At 38.8% G+C, this 17,064-nt stretch overlaps 1 protein-coding gene across 1 annotated transcript in view; it reads left to right on the forward strand.

Annotated features, from left to right (window-relative positions):
* The window catches only part of LOC124171461 (28S ribosomal protein S33, mitochondrial), a 216,709-nt gene that overhangs the window by 296 nt on the left and 199,349 nt on the right, over positions 1-17,064 (forward strand). Inside the window, exon 2 of the mRNA XM_046550633.1 lies at positions 631-884. Within this exon, the coding sequence (XP_046406589.1) occupies positions 637-884 (248 nt within the window). The 5' untranslated portion in view covers positions 631-636. The remainder of the gene's footprint in view (positions 1-630; positions 885-17,064) is intronic.

The following is a 17,064-nucleotide window of genomic DNA, read 5'->3' on the forward strand; positions in this document are numbered from 1 at the left end:
TATTTGAGTTTTTGATATTTATTTATCTTCATTGAAACTGCTTGGGGAATGTTGTTGACTAGATTTAAGGTGTACTATCTAATTTCTTCATCGTTCGTTGTAGTGCATAGTTCTTTTTGCTCAATTCGCCTCATGTGTTGTCTTTTCCGATTTCCATTAATCTGCCCATATTTGTACAGTCTTAATTCCATTTCTTGTCTTACCGTCATCTGATCTCAATGTTGAGATTAGTGTGGGGGTTTGCGGAATAGAATGCTTAAGCTACCTGAATGTGCCATTCACTGCTTGTTCCTTCTTTTCCATTTATTTAACTGTTATGGGTATCGTATTTATATTCGTACTTCAATCCTAATTTTTTTTATAAACTGAAATAGAGCTAAAGGAAATAATCGGACAGTATCAGGTGGTCATGGACATATCCGCTGAGATACTTAATATGCTTTAATGTAATACTTATTGCTTTGAAATGGTGATATTGTCAGTGTTCAAGCTATACTTGCTAGTTAGAAAAATAAATTCGAATGAGGCAATATCAGGGTGGATTTAGTTTAATCATAATTGAAAAATATTTGTTGTGTTAGCCATGTTACCAGAACCTACCTGGTGATCATGTTTTTGTTTTATTTACAGATAAAGATGGCCTCCCTCCCTATTGGGTATACAGTGCTAACAAAATTAACGACGAGTTATTCCACTCGTATGTCTCGTTTGCGGAATCGCATTTTCGGAGAAGTCGTCAGACCAGCCACTCCACGTACGAACAAAGTGATCACTATGTTAAGTGCAAAACCAATGAATCTCCGGCCTGAGGTGGTGGAGTACTATCCTCGTCATGTGGAGTCATATCTTCTTATGATGAAACTTCGAGAGTATGGATTATTTAGGTGAGTATTACAAACTTACATTGCCTCAGTCACATCACGTGATTGTTGGCTATTAGTGTGGTAAAGGTGAATAAGATGCCATGTTAACGATATGCCTGAAAGGTGGTAACATTTTCTCAGGTGTCTAGCTCAGTGGAGATGTTTATTGTGGGATGATTTAAGGATGTAGTCTTACAAAATCACCAGGGGTGGAACAAGGGCAGAATAAGTCCTTCGATTATCATTGTCCATTAAGGTCTTCATGTGACTAGAAACTTATGCATTCTTTTTATGAATTTTTGGGAAATGTTATCGTAGTTCTAAATAAATTGTAATTTTATGATGATTTCTTCTTCAATTGGTTCATCATCATCACTGGTCAACAATCCTAAGATTGGTTTGACGCAGCTCTCCACTCAATTCTCCTATCAGCCAATCTTTTCACACCTACATATTTCTTCTCTTTCACATCCTTCGTCACCTGTTCCTTATATTTTGTGTGAAGTCTTCCTTTTCTCTTCTGGCTATCCACGTGTCCATTGACGATTGCCTTCATCAGGCTATCATGTCTTAGTATATGGCCTATAAGGTTGTCCCGTCTTCTTTTTAAGGTTTTCATAAGGCTTCTCTTCTCTCCTACTCTTCTTAGGTATTCCTCATTACTAACTCGGTCGATCCATTTGATCCTCATTATTCTTCTGTAGCACCACATTTGAAGGCCTTTATCCTTGCTTTCTCTGCTGCTGTCACTGTTCATGCCTCACTTTCATTTAGGAGCATACTCCAAATGGAGGTTCTTATAAATTGTTTCCTTACTTCTGTATTTAAGTTTCCTGCTGTTAGCAAGTCTCTCTTTTAGTGGAATCCTGTCTTTGCTTGGGCTATTCTGCTGATAATTTCTTTCTTGCTTCTCTCATCACTAGTGATCCTGTTTCTCAAATAAAAGAATTCATACACCTTCACCAGTGTTTGCTCCCCTATTTTAATGTTAGTCTTTTCTTTTCTTCTGCTGCATATTAATATCTTCGCTTTCTTTGTGTTTATTTTCAGTTGATATTTACCCATTACCTTACCCATATACTGGAACAGAATATTTTTCTGATCCTTCTCTGTTTCTGCTACATGGCGGCTATGTCATCAGCAAATCTAAGCATGCAAATTTTTCCCCATTAATATTCACTCCCGTAGCCTTTTCTTTGATTTCATTAATTGCTTTCTCGATGTAAGCGTTGAGAATTATGGGTGACAAAGCACAGCCTTGTCTCACCCCTTTCCTATTTCTTGCTTCCTGACAGCTGGGCCCTGATTTTATCACTGCTGTTTGGTTTTTGTATTGACCGTGGATGATTCTTCTGTCATTGTGGAGAACTCCAATTTCTTTTAAGATTCCAAGCATTGTGTTCCAATCCACATTGTCAAATGCCATCCTAAGTCCACGAACACAACGGGCATTGGTTTGTTCTTTTCCATCTAAGGAGCAGCCTAAGAGCCAATATTGCTTCCCTTCTGCCTGTTCTTTTTCTGAGTCGAAATTGGTCCTCATCCAGATACTCTTTTGCTCTTCGTTCTATTCTTGTATAGATGATCCTTGTCAGTATCTTCGACACATGGGTAGTCAGGCTTATGGTCCTTTGCAGTTCTCCGCTCTTCCCCGCTTAGGATTTGGGATTAATATGTCCTTCTCGAAGTTCTTTGGTATTTCACCTTTCGAATACATTTCAGTAATGGTTTCATGCTGCTTTTTCAACGTCTTTCTCCTGAATTTTTTATTATGTCTGCGGGAATATTATCATTTCCAGATGCTTTATTTATCTGAAGGTCTCTTACAGCTGCTTCAAATTCTGATCTTAAAATTTGGGCTTCCTCATACACCATCCTCATCCACCTCCTTGTTTTTGATAGCATTCGTTCTTAGGCAGCTTCCTTTGTGCAAATCTTCCAGATATTCCTTTCATCTCTTCCTTTTGTCTTCGTTTCTGATCATTAGTTTTCCGTTTTTGCCCCTAGGGATATTACATCTTACGCCCTTAACTTCGTTCCTTAATTTCCTCATTATTGTATAAGCGGCCTCTAGTTTTCCATGCACAAGGTTGTTTTGTACATCTTCACAGATATTTATCATCCATGCTTATCTAGCCTTCCTTGTTTTATGACATATTTAGTTCCCTATTCTCTTGTAACAATCTTGTAACAAAGCCCAGCTTGAGACCCTGCTTAGCGAGACCTTAGTACCACTCCTCAGCAGTTATGCCTTGCCGTCCGACATATTTCTCATCCTCCTCATTGCAGGAATCCATTTTGAAGGTCATATTCTCTATAGTTTTTGCTCAGAAAATTTGATTACACATTTCAATTTTTATATTTTTAAATGAATTCTTTATTTTAGTCTGTGGGTTAGCAATATTTAAACAAAATATTACTGTTGCCATTTACGAACTCCTGGAGTTGAAGTCCTAGTACCCCGTGTTTACTGACTTTTTTATTATGAAGGCTAGAAATCCATTTTAAATTCTTCAGTTTTCTTATTTAAGTGTAAAGTATTGAAAATTTAAGCAGTATTTATTTTAAAAAAAACACTGCTAGCACTATAAGTTCACTGTACACTCTTTGCAAGAAAGGGGTAGAAGGCATAGGCCATTCACCAGGGTAATGGCAGGGTTCCCTGTTGAGTTGGGTCCAGAATTGGATAGAAGAGATTTCAAGGGTAACTCAACCCTAAAAAGGAGCTCCGTAGGGAGAGAAAATAGTCTCGTGCTTGCCATTAAAATGGGAAGTGATCCTCCATCTCCATCCCTGCTGACGTTGCGATGAATGACTTATTCATCATCATCGGGACTGTTCTCGAGTGGCTAGGTTTAATTATATTTTTGAATATATAAATCAGCAGACAAACTCACCTCTATTTCAAGGCTTCCCACCATGATGTGAGGTGTAGGTTTCTTCTTATTCCATTCACCAGATGATATCAGTTCTGTCACATTTCTAATTAGTTGATAAAATAGTGTGCCATGTGAAAAATCGTATGTAGTGGGATTATTGGCTTATCGGGCCAATACATAGACAGTTTACCACTCCAAGATCCTGAACTCTTTTGTTTTTTGGTATGAGGCTTAAAGTGTATCATTAATTAATTTGAATCTGATGCGTGGCTCATTTTATGTGTAATTTTTTGTAGAATTAAAGGAATTATATTTCAGCTATGCACTATCTGTTGGAAACTAATCCTTGTGTGAATATATGCACAGTATTTACACAAATCGTTTGACTGTTTTTTTTTCCCTCCTAATATCTGCAGAAAATAGGGCTCGTCTTATAAGCAGATGCATAACTCTCGACTTAATACTCTCCGAATAGTGTAATTCTTGACTCCTGTTGTCAGATGCATAAATATTCTAAATTTAATCTAAAAATCAAAAAACAAAAACTCAGTGTGAATTTCAAATGTCGTCTACTACAGTGACACACTCTGGGAAATATGACGGAACTAAGGATTAAAATTTGTCCTAAATAATAAACGCTTTGAACACCACTGTCAGAATAAATTTCTCAATTTGGACTTGTCGGCTAGGTTTCAAAATTTTGAAAAGTACTTTGCAAGCAGAAATTGTTATTTACTGAAACAAAAGAATTGTCATGATCTCGATGCACGTGCTTCAAATTCTTGCAAGCATTCCTTCGAAATCAGTGGATAGCTAATTGGACCTGATAGAAATAGATTCTGGTTTCCATTTTACAATAACAAAATCTTGATTATCTTTGAAAATGACAGAATAGCGAATATGTCCACTGTGCTGTAATTTTTACCATGACGGTGGTGTGCAGGGTTGCCTTATTCGTTTCTGAAGCACTTGTACTCCAATGTAAGCATGGCCTCCTTTACTACTGAAGTAAAACATGAGACTCTAGGAAAGGCACCCCTATTACTTATCTTCCAGAGATTTTTTGGCAAAAACAGGTGTATAAAGGCCGTTTTACCCGGGACACGTACTGGCACAACCTGACGTGCGTACGAAGGTGCAGTCAAAATTGCGTCGTGTAAAGCAGTGAATTGGTAGAACACATGCAAGAATGTGTGGACGTGAGATGGCAAAATAGCCTCTGTTCTAATTTCCTTTGTGCAATTGTGCAATTCCGTGCCCCATGTAAAACAGCCTTAAGGAGTTCACAGCTCTATCATTAACCCCTTGGTTGGGGGCAGAAATTTCCTTATCTTTCACGGGAGCAAATCCACCGATTTTTGGAGATGCCGTTTTCGAAAAAAAAATTATAGTAAAGCTATTGCACAAAAATAGCAATATACTTAAAATACATTGGTATAGAAACTCTGACAAAGCGAAAAACATGCAATGATCCATAAAGAATGAATATTCACGCCTTCTCTGCATAACATTGCGACGCGACAGCACGCGCGGCTATAGTCGCACTCCCCACATGGGGAGCGGAGTCCGCTTGCGACTGTAGTCGCTCTCCCCAGATAAGGGGTTAAAGAATTTTTAAGGAAATAAGACAGGTGCATAATAGCAAAAGAGAGAAGGCAAAGACTAACATTAAGCTGGAAAAACAAAAACTTGAAAAAGTGGAAGAGTTTTGTTACCTAGAAAGCTGAATTACCAACAAAGGATGAAGGGAGGTGGGTTGAACTTCATTTTGATGAACTGTTCACTTTGAACCTGTTCAGTAAAAAGAACAGTTCAAAATATCTGTTCGTGGTGAACAGTCACGGTCATTTGGGTAGAAAATACTGTTTATCGGATGTTATGAGTAAATGAAGGCTTAGTGTGGTATCTTATGGTTTGTGCAGCTTGTGATAGTAATTTCAAGCAAATTCTGTCTTGGGCCTTTACTTGGTCATCCGTGTGCAGGACAATATATGCTGTCCACTTGTAGAATTACCCAGAATTAATATTTATCAACCCAGCATCTGATGTTATTCGCGTATTTAGTACCAGAAAAGTTTTTGAATGCTGCTCTTATGAGCAATTTAGACATTCATTCACAGATAACTGTTCTTCATAAATATTTTTAGTGTAAAAGTCATTTGTGAATATCTCTCTTAGATGTCTTGAGTATCTATCCACTCTAACAATGCAATTAACTGTCAATAATAGCATGCGTAAGATGGTGAGAAATAATCAGTTTCATTGCTAAATTAGTACTTATGGTAGAATACAAAAAATAGTGGAATCTGTTACACCCTTGGAATTCTGTAACATATTTAAATGTTAAGCATTGAAAGCAAAGAAAGAGTAAGCCCTTTTTAGGTGCAATGCCCTTATGCCCTTATGTGCAATTAAGTTAAGTGGTCACAATATAATACATAAAATGTGGAGACGTAAAAAACCTAATATCATCTAATAAAATCGCTGTAGATAACATATTGTTTTCATTCCTTCGAAAATGATGGATATATGCCTCCGTTGAATTTCTCCAGAAGAGTACCTATTGCTTCTAATTACACTACAAACAAGTAATTTGAGGAAAGTTGAAGCCAAATTTTTGTTTCCCAAAATCATCAGTTCAAACCTCTTCGAGCGACGCACAGTAAAATACAAATTAACCCAGTTAAAACTTAATTCCATTACAAATAATTTAATAGCAAAATATATAGTGGATATAACATAGTTAAACAATGTATGTTTAACTTTTCCATTTGCTGAAATAGATTTTTGCATTAATATAACTAATCGAAATAAAGTCTAAATCCAATGTTTACATTAACTTTGAACCATAGCAAAAATTACGAACAGATAATGGAGCCATAAATTGACCGCGAGCCTGAACTATCGTATCCTGTTCATCGAACGCGAATGTTCAAATGAACACGAAATCAAAATGAATGCGTGAGCTCAAATAAACAGCCAGAGGAAACGAACGGCCTCCAAAAAAAGAATGCCCTCCGAGAAAAGAATACTCTCCGTAAAATGAACGCCGAGGGGAAAAGAAAGCCCTCCGAGAAAAGAATATGCTGAGAAAAAGAACAGCTAAAACAAACCAAATATTTTGAACACCCATTCGAACCGTTCAGCAGCTATACTGTTCATATTCGTTGATATGTCGGAGGGGAATGATAGAGAAGGAAGGGGAGGGGCTCGGTTGTCTATGGTGCACTTCGGTGGCCTTGGATGGTCTGCATCATAACAGTCATTTGTCATGAGCTCTACAGACTTGCTGGAGTAAGCTGCAGTTCAAAATACCGTGTCGTGAGCATATCTGAAAGCAGGTATCAGATGCTGAAAAGCGAAACCGGTAATATTAATAAATGTAAAATTGTGGAAATTGCTCCTGCTTTTTCATTTTCATTATGTCACGTTTCCACTCCATCTCGCCTGAAACCTCAGACTATAAATAGTTCGTTTTGGCATTTCAGTTCTTTTTGACCCATCTCTAGAAATAAGAAAGAAGTTGTCAGTAATATAGCACAGGTGAAGCGGGCTTTTTACAAAAAAAGAGAAGAATCTTCTTACAGCTGAGAATGCAAGCATAGAATTAAGGAAGCAATTCATCAGATATTACAAATGGAGTGTAATTCCCTATGGAAATGAGGCATGAGCGTTGACAGGAGCAGAGAAGTCTAGAGTGGAAGCATTCAAAATGCTGTGATACTGAAGAATGATGAAGATAAAATGGATCGACCATGTAAGTAATGAGGAAGTGCTAAGAAGGGGGGGAAGAAATAAATCTTCTAAAGACCTTAAACAGAAGATGGGAAAACTGAGATGGCCACATTATGAGACATGATGGCCCTATGCAAAAAATCATAGGAGGGTAGGTGGAAGGGAAGAAAGGTAAGGAACGACTCCCAATGAGTTACGCAGGAAAGGTTATAAAGCATGTAAAAGAGAAGGCATGTATTGATATAAAAAGGCTTGCAGATAGGAGAGAAGATGGAGAGCTGCGTCAAACCAATCTTAAGGTTGTTGACTAGTGATGATGATGAACATAGGAAATAGCTTTTGTTGGTGAATTTGCTTTATGTGTTTCATGCATCTTGGGAAAATACATACTGCTATATCTCTGGTATAAGTTTTATCTGTAGAAAGAGTTGGCCAAAAAACAGGTTGTGGATATTGAGGAGAACTGGTTCATTCCACCAACTGCTTGTGCCATGCTTCAGTGATTACATTATTGACTCCACTACTCACAAGTGTTGCCCAAGTTTAACCTGAAAAATATTCTCTCCAATCTTATGCATTGACCAAACATGCAAGTCTTTATGATATAATGAATTTGAAAACAGTATGTTGTGGCCTCTGTGGTAGATCCGGTGCACATATTATTCATTTCCAATAATTTTGATGAAGTAGTGAAAAAACTCAGCCTGTGAGGTAAGTATATAGACAGGTATATACTTACTCTATGGTATTGCTGGTAAAAAAGAAAATGCATTAAAAATGGAAAAAAATTTAAATCTACCTTGCATATTTTTTAAGAAATGAGTTCATTAAAACATTGCTTGTTTTTCAAAGAATTTAGTGTCAAATTAAGCTGTCAAAGATTTGTTTACATTGATTCCTGCTTGAAAAATGTGATTTAAAAAATTTTGTGTGTGAAAAACTACCATTTCGAAAATATCCTCTATACTACTGTTTTTTTTTTTTTAGATTTTCCTTAAACACATATTGAATGTACTTTTCGATTTGAGCATGTCAGCATCCATTTCACTCTCCAGGCAACTATTATATCATAAATAAAATGGCAAAACAGACATTTTTAATGATATACAATGAATTTTATGTTCCTTTCCTGGTTTCCTACCTTTGCTCTGCGCACAAATACCAATTGAAGCATTCATTCACAGGCAGCACTGTCTGAATTGCTTATGAGTACCCCAAAATTTTTATACATTCTTATACATTGCCATGGCAATGTATAGGAGTGTATAAAAATTCTTGTTAATATGGATAATAGTGTTTCATGCCATTCTAAAATTACCTCATTTACCTGAAGTGAATGCCTTACTATCCTAAAAAATAAGTTTTTTTATAATGACAAGACAGGGTACTTCCCATAAAATCTGGCAAGAAGCTAGCAAATAAAGGAAATGGCTGCTCGAAAATGGTGAAATTTACTGAGTAATTTGTCATGACACTGACCACGTTGCCCAGAAACAAGGAGTGGTCTTTATCCCTTCAGTGGTACATTAAAAATCAAAAATTATGCTGTTTATTCAGTCCATTTCATACTAACAAATATATCAGTGGAGAGATATTTGAAGTAACATACTAATTATAACCGTGAATGCATAAATTCAAAATCTATTATCCTACTAAAAAAATTGACGTTGCAAATCACTAGTATCCCATTCAAGGTCTACAAACACTGAACTAGGAATCACTCTCTTCATTCACATAATCTGAGGCGTGCCCTAAACTAATGCATTTTAATTTTGCTGAATGTGATGAGTGACAAAAATGATACCAAATTAAATAATCTTCATTGCATCAAGTCTTAGTATTCAATTCCTATGACTACTGTAACCCTTTTTTAGGAAGATTTTTATAGCATTGTTCATTTAAGTGTCAGGAGGTTTTTACTCAACTAACCTTGACTGGATGTCAGAGCATTTTCCTTTATAGAAACGTATGCTATGTAATGACCCACTGCTTTTCTCGGCCCAGGAATATAGCAACATCAAACTAGAAATTAGACTCATTCACTTAATTTCCAATTTTCTTAGAGCTAAAGATACTGTCATGAACCATATTGCTCCCATTTTAAGAATGGGTTTTGCTGACATTGAAATAATGAAGGCTTCTTCTCGGCTCAAATTATTTTTCATCGAAACAGTGTTGCTGTAATTTTCAGAAAATGCAAAAATCTGGAATCCATTTTACATGTATAAAAAATATATCATCTTTATTAACAAAAAATTGTCCATTTACTTAAGTATGTACCTTAAATTTTGGTTGCGGGTAAACAAATTACTTTTTTCGGATTATCTATAAAATGTGCCAAGCAAAACAGTATCTATTGGAGGTGAGGCCAGTGTTGTACTTGACGAACTTTTTTTAAATTATAAGATATTCATTCAGTTGTGAGAAATTTAAAATTATCCCCAAGGTATTGAAGAATTGCCGACACACTTCTCTTTCCCTCAACTGTTATATAAGAGGTATTTTGGTTTTAAATGTATCTTGAAAAATAATACATATGTGCTTTGTTATTGTATTTTAGTTTCAAAATAGCAATTAATAAATTTAATAGCAACTAGTAAATTTAATGCTGATGCCTAATGCAAAAGTACCAAAAATAACCATTTCAAATAACCGTATTTTAGATGAAGCCAATTTTTCCGCACAAATATTACGAAAGAGGATCCTCAAGTTGGCCTCTAAATGTGTTTTCAACCACTGCACATTTATGTGGGTTTACAAAGGTCGCCACTCACGTCGCTGGCGGACAAATTGATCCGAGTTTCACGGGGAAATAAGTTAGAATCAGCAGTTTTTACTGAGCATTTGCATAATAATGTTATCTATATATTAACTGCATAAAAACTCAATTCTATTCCTCGCAATATTCCTCGCAACGCATCAATGAAAACGAAAGGCATTGATTGCGAATCGTTATCCACCATTAGTGTATTCATAATATATAAATTATTTGGTTTTAGAAATCCCAGTTTAGACGAATGGCAATTGTCAATTTTATCCTCATTTGAAAAAAGCCAGATTGGCGCCCATGCGATGCCACTCCACGTGACGTCACAGGGACCTAGTTTCTATACGAGTAGATAGGAGTTTTACATCGTCTGAGAATACCTTTGCATGCAGGAGGCACAGAGCTCAGGGAAACGTGTCTTAATAATCACCTATTAAAAATTCCTAAGTTCGGAAAGTTTTCTTCGTTTGATAAGGTAATAATAATTCTTATTTAAGCCAAGCGCTACCAGCTAGCAGGGCACTCTGCTACCTGCTAGCACCCTACGTCGTATCAGCGCTCAAAGCCTCGCCCCAGGGTCACCTCACTTGCGGCAGCGGGAACCAGAACGACGTCACACGGAGTTTTCCCAGCATTCATACTTAGCCGTCGTGTTTTTGCGCGCTTGAAAATATTCACTTTTCATTTAATCGCGAAAAATAGTTATCGTCATTTAAAAATCTAAAAGCGTGAAATACGTACTCCAGGAGTAATAATCTTTCGATTTAGGCAATAAAAAAAATAGGAAACCACCCTATTACTCACACAATGCTGCAAAAAAGCGGATCGCGTTGCACTCATCACCGTACCGCGGAAATTTTTGAAAACCGATTAAAATGCGACCGTAGTGGCAACAGAAATCATCCTCCTATGGGATGGAATTGGGGCTCCTCTATTCATTCCCCTTGTTTCTGCGTATTCTTAAACAGTGAAAAGCGTCATACGTAGCGGAAGCTGGTTATTTGGTCACGGCACCAAAGCAGGGGAAATTGAATGGCGTTATATATGGCAGGCAGTATCCTTTCGTGTAGCTGCAGTCCACCACCATTTAAGCCACCACTTTTCCTCAGCCCCTCCCCCCGTTCCCCCTCCGCCCCTCGCGCGCAAGACGCCGGCCTCCCGTCCGCATGGTCACACTGCTCCCTCGCCCGCCGCTGCAGACAACTCGCCGTGCCGCGCCCCACTTCCGTCCGTCGCCGCACCGCGGGTAAGTGGAAGGGACGTGCATACCGCCCCTCAACCGAGATCCGCTCCTGGCATTGCCCTTTCCTTTGCATTGTGTGTGCCTTGTGGGGTGGGTGTTTCGGGGTCCCCCTCTTTCCGTCGCTTCTCATCGCAGCGTTTTGTTCTCGTATCGCGGCGAAGGAACTTGGCGCGATTCCTGCTGCGAAGTCGGAACAGTTCCCTCTTGCGCGTGAACACTGCGACCAAGTTCAGCTTCGGATGCTGGTCATGTGTTTGGGAAAGCGTTCGCTCTCCTCGAGTCCGAAAACGCATCATTTGCGATTCCTAGAATCGCGTCGAATGCTTGCTTCTTACGGTCAGCGGCAAGCTTGTTAGGCCAAGCGTGGAAGAAAGCGAATAGAGGCGAATAAGATCGGCAGAAACGGGTTTATGGGAAGGAATATCCACACACGCTGAGCTCAAAACATTGCGCTGAATATTAGTGGCGTTGAATTCTGAAACTAGGTGAAACTACGGATTGAGGACTGCTTTTTAATGCCGTTGGTCTATTCTTCGGGCTTACTAGGGAAGCCAGGACCACCTCCCGGTGACGCATTCGCAGCCGGTGTGTAGGAAGACGATGGTATGATGTGTCGCGGCATTTTTTTTCCTCGCGCTATCGTCTCCGTTTACTACTTCCTCGCGTTGCAGCCACGGTCAAGCTGAGGTCTGGACCCTCGTGTCCAGTGCTGACTGGCGATGGCCGCCTTTGCCTTTCGATGTGGGTCATGCAAGCGCTCTCGATTCCAGTCGCTAGTGTTCACTTTCACCCAGTTTGGGCGACGCCTGCGAGCATTTTTTGAAGGTCGGCCGTCGGAATCGGCTAAGATTGGTTGTGAGGGACACGCGACTCGAGCCTAGATGATACGACCCCGTGAAATGTGCCCACGATCTTGTGACATTTTTCTCTTTTTTATCGAGAACCATGGAGTATGCTATCCTTTAAAAGTTTAAAATTCCTCGTAACGTTCGTTTCAGATCTCGTATGACTTGAAAGCATTACACGCCTTATGGGGTGTTTGGAATTCAGCCCATGCTATGAGATCGAAAGGTCAAAATGAGAGAAGCCGAATTATAAAATCGTTGGTAGATACGTGGTTTTGTGCTGGTTGAGAATATCCTGGTGTGAAAAAAATTGCTTAGACTAGACTCATTTATTATGAAAGTATCGGAAAAAACAGACTATTTAATGCGGATATGAGTCGAACGTTTTTCTGTGGGGACAGGTGAATTGCTTCCCGTTTTCATTGATTAGGGAATGGTAGCGCCTTGTTCAATATTGGTGAAAATTCATGCCTAATTAATTATTAATATAGCCATTTACTGCAAAGTATGTGCTGATGCCAACAGTAACATAATTAATGGCGCATTCAGTATTGCACTACAATGATAGTTTATTTAAGGTGCTACAAATACTTATGGTCCTAATGGCTACAAATATAAAAAACGGAAGGAGCTGTTAAAAGTTCATTTAGTGGAACATCATTACGAGTAGTGACTGTTACGCCTTTCTCCCGGTTTGTATTTTAATTATGGAATGTGTCTTCCCTTGTGAATTATGACTCGTTTGTTATTCTCTCCGTTTGTATCGTAGCTGCTTCATTTTTACTTTATGGTATCATTTTAGTGTTTTATATGAGTTTTTGCATCATAATGTTGTCTTCAGGAGTATTATAAACCAAAATGTATTGAAATTCCACTGAAGCTATTCGCGTTTTCCTTTCTTCCAATGCTCCAAGGCGGAAAATATTAAGTCAAATAGGTCTTAATCTGTTGTGCGTTTCGGAACTTGCCTTGGTTCGCATCTTTTGAAAAATACTACGTGACTGGCACGAGAGTAAATTTAAATGGCCTTTGATGCCCTATATATTTTTCCTATTTGCAATTATTCCAGTTATAATAATTTAGCTTCAGCCGTGTTTCACGACCATCTTGTCCAAGGTCGCTCGATTTTGCCTTTTGTGTTGGTCTCTTAAGCGTGAAAGTAAAGAGCATTAATCACCATCTAATTGCAGAAAACAGAGGTAGCACGTATGGCTCACAAGTACAATTCACTTGAACGAAATCCTCGAAAAAGTTTCTCTTCCTAGTTTTTTTTACAATTTTTGACACGAAATGCATAAGATTTTTGTTAAATGCCTTGGTATTTCTCATCAGATTTTGCGGATGTCCTAATTATTTCTCATCTGTATCGACAGATTTTTTTGGAGAAGTAATACCCATCAAATATTTCAACTAAGGTGTCTTAGATGTTAATTTTTTGCTGGAAATACCTAATGTTGCAATTAAGTATTCCAATTAAATCATTGTTAGAGTTGAGCGAGTCCTTCGATAATGTGGAAATACCTAATTGATGTGGTATGCAATTAGGGCCGTGCAAAGTGACTTCCAAACGCGCCCGCTTTCACTCGATATCCGGCGAAATCGAATGTCTTCCCTCGAACCCGATTGTCCGAGTCTGGCTGTAATTGACCTCCCACTCGCCCTAATCCACGGTCAGTCGCCGAGTATGAAGTATGCACCTCCGTGGAAATACGAGCAGGAACGCTCGTGCTGGCCACGCAGTAACCGAAAGCAGAGGCCCACATTGAAACCCTGAGTTCATCATTATTGTGGCAACAATTACCGTGCTGGCCTCAGTACTGTAGATCTGTATCCCAGTACTGGCTCTTTTCAATACTTAAAGGTAGTTCTTAACGACGAACCCTTGATGCGAGGAAAAGGTGCTTAGTATTATTTTAAAGAATGAATTTTGCTTTCGTTTCTTTAGTATTTTATTTAGAGGTTAGATTTAGAGGTTTACCATTTGTTAAAAAAAATGGCAAACTACAATTTTTAATAGACGGATTGCGTAATATTACGCTCATAGCATGCAAAGTGTATTAAGTGAAAAATTTTGCGAATGAAATACTCACAGGTGGATTCCGGCCTGATAATTTTCACTTTATATGAGTATTGATTTTAATGGGGATTAATTTCCGGTCATAAAGAGCCGCGTGAAAACCAATGCTTTCTTCGTAGTAAAGCAATGAGACCAATTATTTCCGATGATCTCGGATTTTGCCATTTCAGTCTTGCCACCACGTACTGAATCCGATCATCGCTCTTATACATGCTTACGCATGAGATATGACCTTTGAACATTCTGAGTAAATGCTTAGGAGTCCGCTGTGGTTAGGCAAGGCGTAATGGTTTGGCTTCGCGCAGTTTCTTCAGTAATTAAGTGGAATTTTATCGAGTTAGAAATAATAATTAATGTCACAAATTTTAAGGAGACATATTTTACGCACCGTGAACCTTCTAAATGCAACATGCAGAAATTTCGCATCGCAATATTTTACATTTTGTTCAGTGGTAACTGTGCTAGTTCTTCGCTATAAAATTTGCTACACAGCTCTACTCACGAATATATGAACATAGTGGATGAACTTATTATTCACTGTATCAGACGTTTTATAATTGTGCGTCGAGATAAACGCCACATTTAGGGGAAAAATAACGTTGCTAGACCAAAAGACATTGCATATTGCATTTTTGGAAAGCTTTTCTAGTGCGCTAAACTTAACATTTATCTTCGTAGTTATGTTATTCGTTATGTCGAATGTCTGCCGTAATTGGATAGTACTTACAAGTACTAAATTTTTGTACCCATCTTCAGGCGGAGAGATGTTGGGGATTTAAAAAAAATAGTGTGCCCATGTATGTATACGAAAAGCAAACGAGCGATCTTAGGTAAAATGTGGGGGTTGGGGCCTTTGCGGCTGCGAAAACGAGGCACCAGTTTTCAGGCGGCCGCCCGAGCATGAATACGCCTGTGCCAGCGACAGTCGTCGAGGGTGGCCGTACTTGGTCCCTGGGTTTCCGGTTACTACCCCTCAGTGCAGACTCAGCATTTTTCTCCGTCGAAAGGAAGCTTAAGGCTCATATATGGTGGACTGATTTCGGCCCAGTATGGAGGCAGTTAACTCCCGCTCTTCTGGTCTTTTTCGTTACGAAATGCTCGCTTAGAATAATTGCTATCGTCATGAAATTTTCAAGTTTTTTGTAAAAATGTTTTATGAAAATGACACTTATCAGTATTTACATCATATTTGAAAGTTGTACCTCGGCGTTTTCTCAGTTTAAATTTTTTTGTATTTCAGCCGTAGTCAAATTTTGACAAAGATTTGCTCATTACTCGCTTAGAAATTAAATGAGGCAGCGTAAGTTACTTAAAATCGAGTAATGCGGCAGGAAAAAAGACAGCATGCTACGAGTCGATCGGGGATCATGTGTCATCGAGAGAGCTAATAGCTGTCTTTTTATTCGGTCCACTTCCAAATAGATGCCTATTGGCACAATCAGCCAAATATAATGCGAGATAACGTGAACTTGATATAGCGTGATTGAGCTATAGAATATATGAGGCGTCGTATAGAATAAAAAATAGTTCTTCGTGATTTTCTACATGGTCACCTACTTGTTCGCGTTCACGCGTAATTAACGCGAAATGGGCTTTGCTTATTGGAGCGGTCTTTCTCATAATTATACCGAGAAAGGGGATGACATTCTTTGGAAAAGTGGAAAGGTAACCGTTGGCTACGAAGGAAAAGACCTAGGCCATGAAACGGGTTGTGGAAACGGGTAGGAGGAAAGAATTTGACAATTCTGGCCTTAAATATCCTATTATGAATCAATCTCGATCACCTAAGTGCTGACCAGAATTATTTCCTATTCTCTAGCAGTTTTTTTTCATGAAATATGGACTAGCCATTGTTGCGCCTCTTTCTTCTGGCGTTTTGGCCCGGGATAAAAGTACTCTGCTCTAATTATACCCTTAGTAAGAATAATTTTTATTATTTTTTTCGGGTCGTTGTCGTTTGTCCACGGAATGGTGGCCAAAGGAAACTTTTCGCGGTTTCGTCTTCTTTTTACTCGACTCCAGGGAGGGGTGCTCTTGTCTCGGAACGGAATGCGCTCGTTTACACGTTTCTTTTAGCTCTCGTTTGTGATAAGCTTTTAAAAAATAAGGAAACCAGCATTTTTCTGTTTGTTCCACCCGTCACCTGCTTCTCGAGCTGTTCGCGGTGAAAGAACGACTACATTTCAAACGAGCTTCTGATGAGGTGGTCACCGCTTCTCAGCCAATCACATCCTCGCCTTAGCCTCGCGTTGTTCGTTCTCGTTCACACTGTTGTGAAAGGTTCCTTCCATAAGCGTGTCGTTCTCCCTGAACGAGGTAATGAGCGGGGACTCTGATGACGTCACCAACTCATAAAATTGGGCGGCAACTTAAGCGTTTTTTTTTTATTTTTTAACTTTTAAGAGGTGGCTGAATGAGTTGTTTCGTCTCGACTTATCTTTCCCTTCGATGCACCGATTTTTTTATGGATTGCGGTTTCGTGTCTTGCAATTAGTGAACTATCCCGTTCCTTTGATGAACAAGCGCACGCAAGCAGCCTCTTGAGCATCTGCGGTAACCGCATCCCATGAGGCTCCGACGTTGATACATTTTAGTCCCTCTATGAATAAGAATGCATTACCGACGCATATAGTGATTTATTGCGTATTAATCAAT

The sequence above is a fragment of the Ischnura elegans genome, chromosome X, assembly GCF_921293095.1.
Source record: "Ischnura elegans chromosome X, ioIscEleg1.1, whole genome shotgun sequence".
Classification (NCBI taxonomy): Eukaryota; Metazoa; Arthropoda; class Insecta; order Odonata; family Coenagrionidae; genus Ischnura; species Ischnura elegans.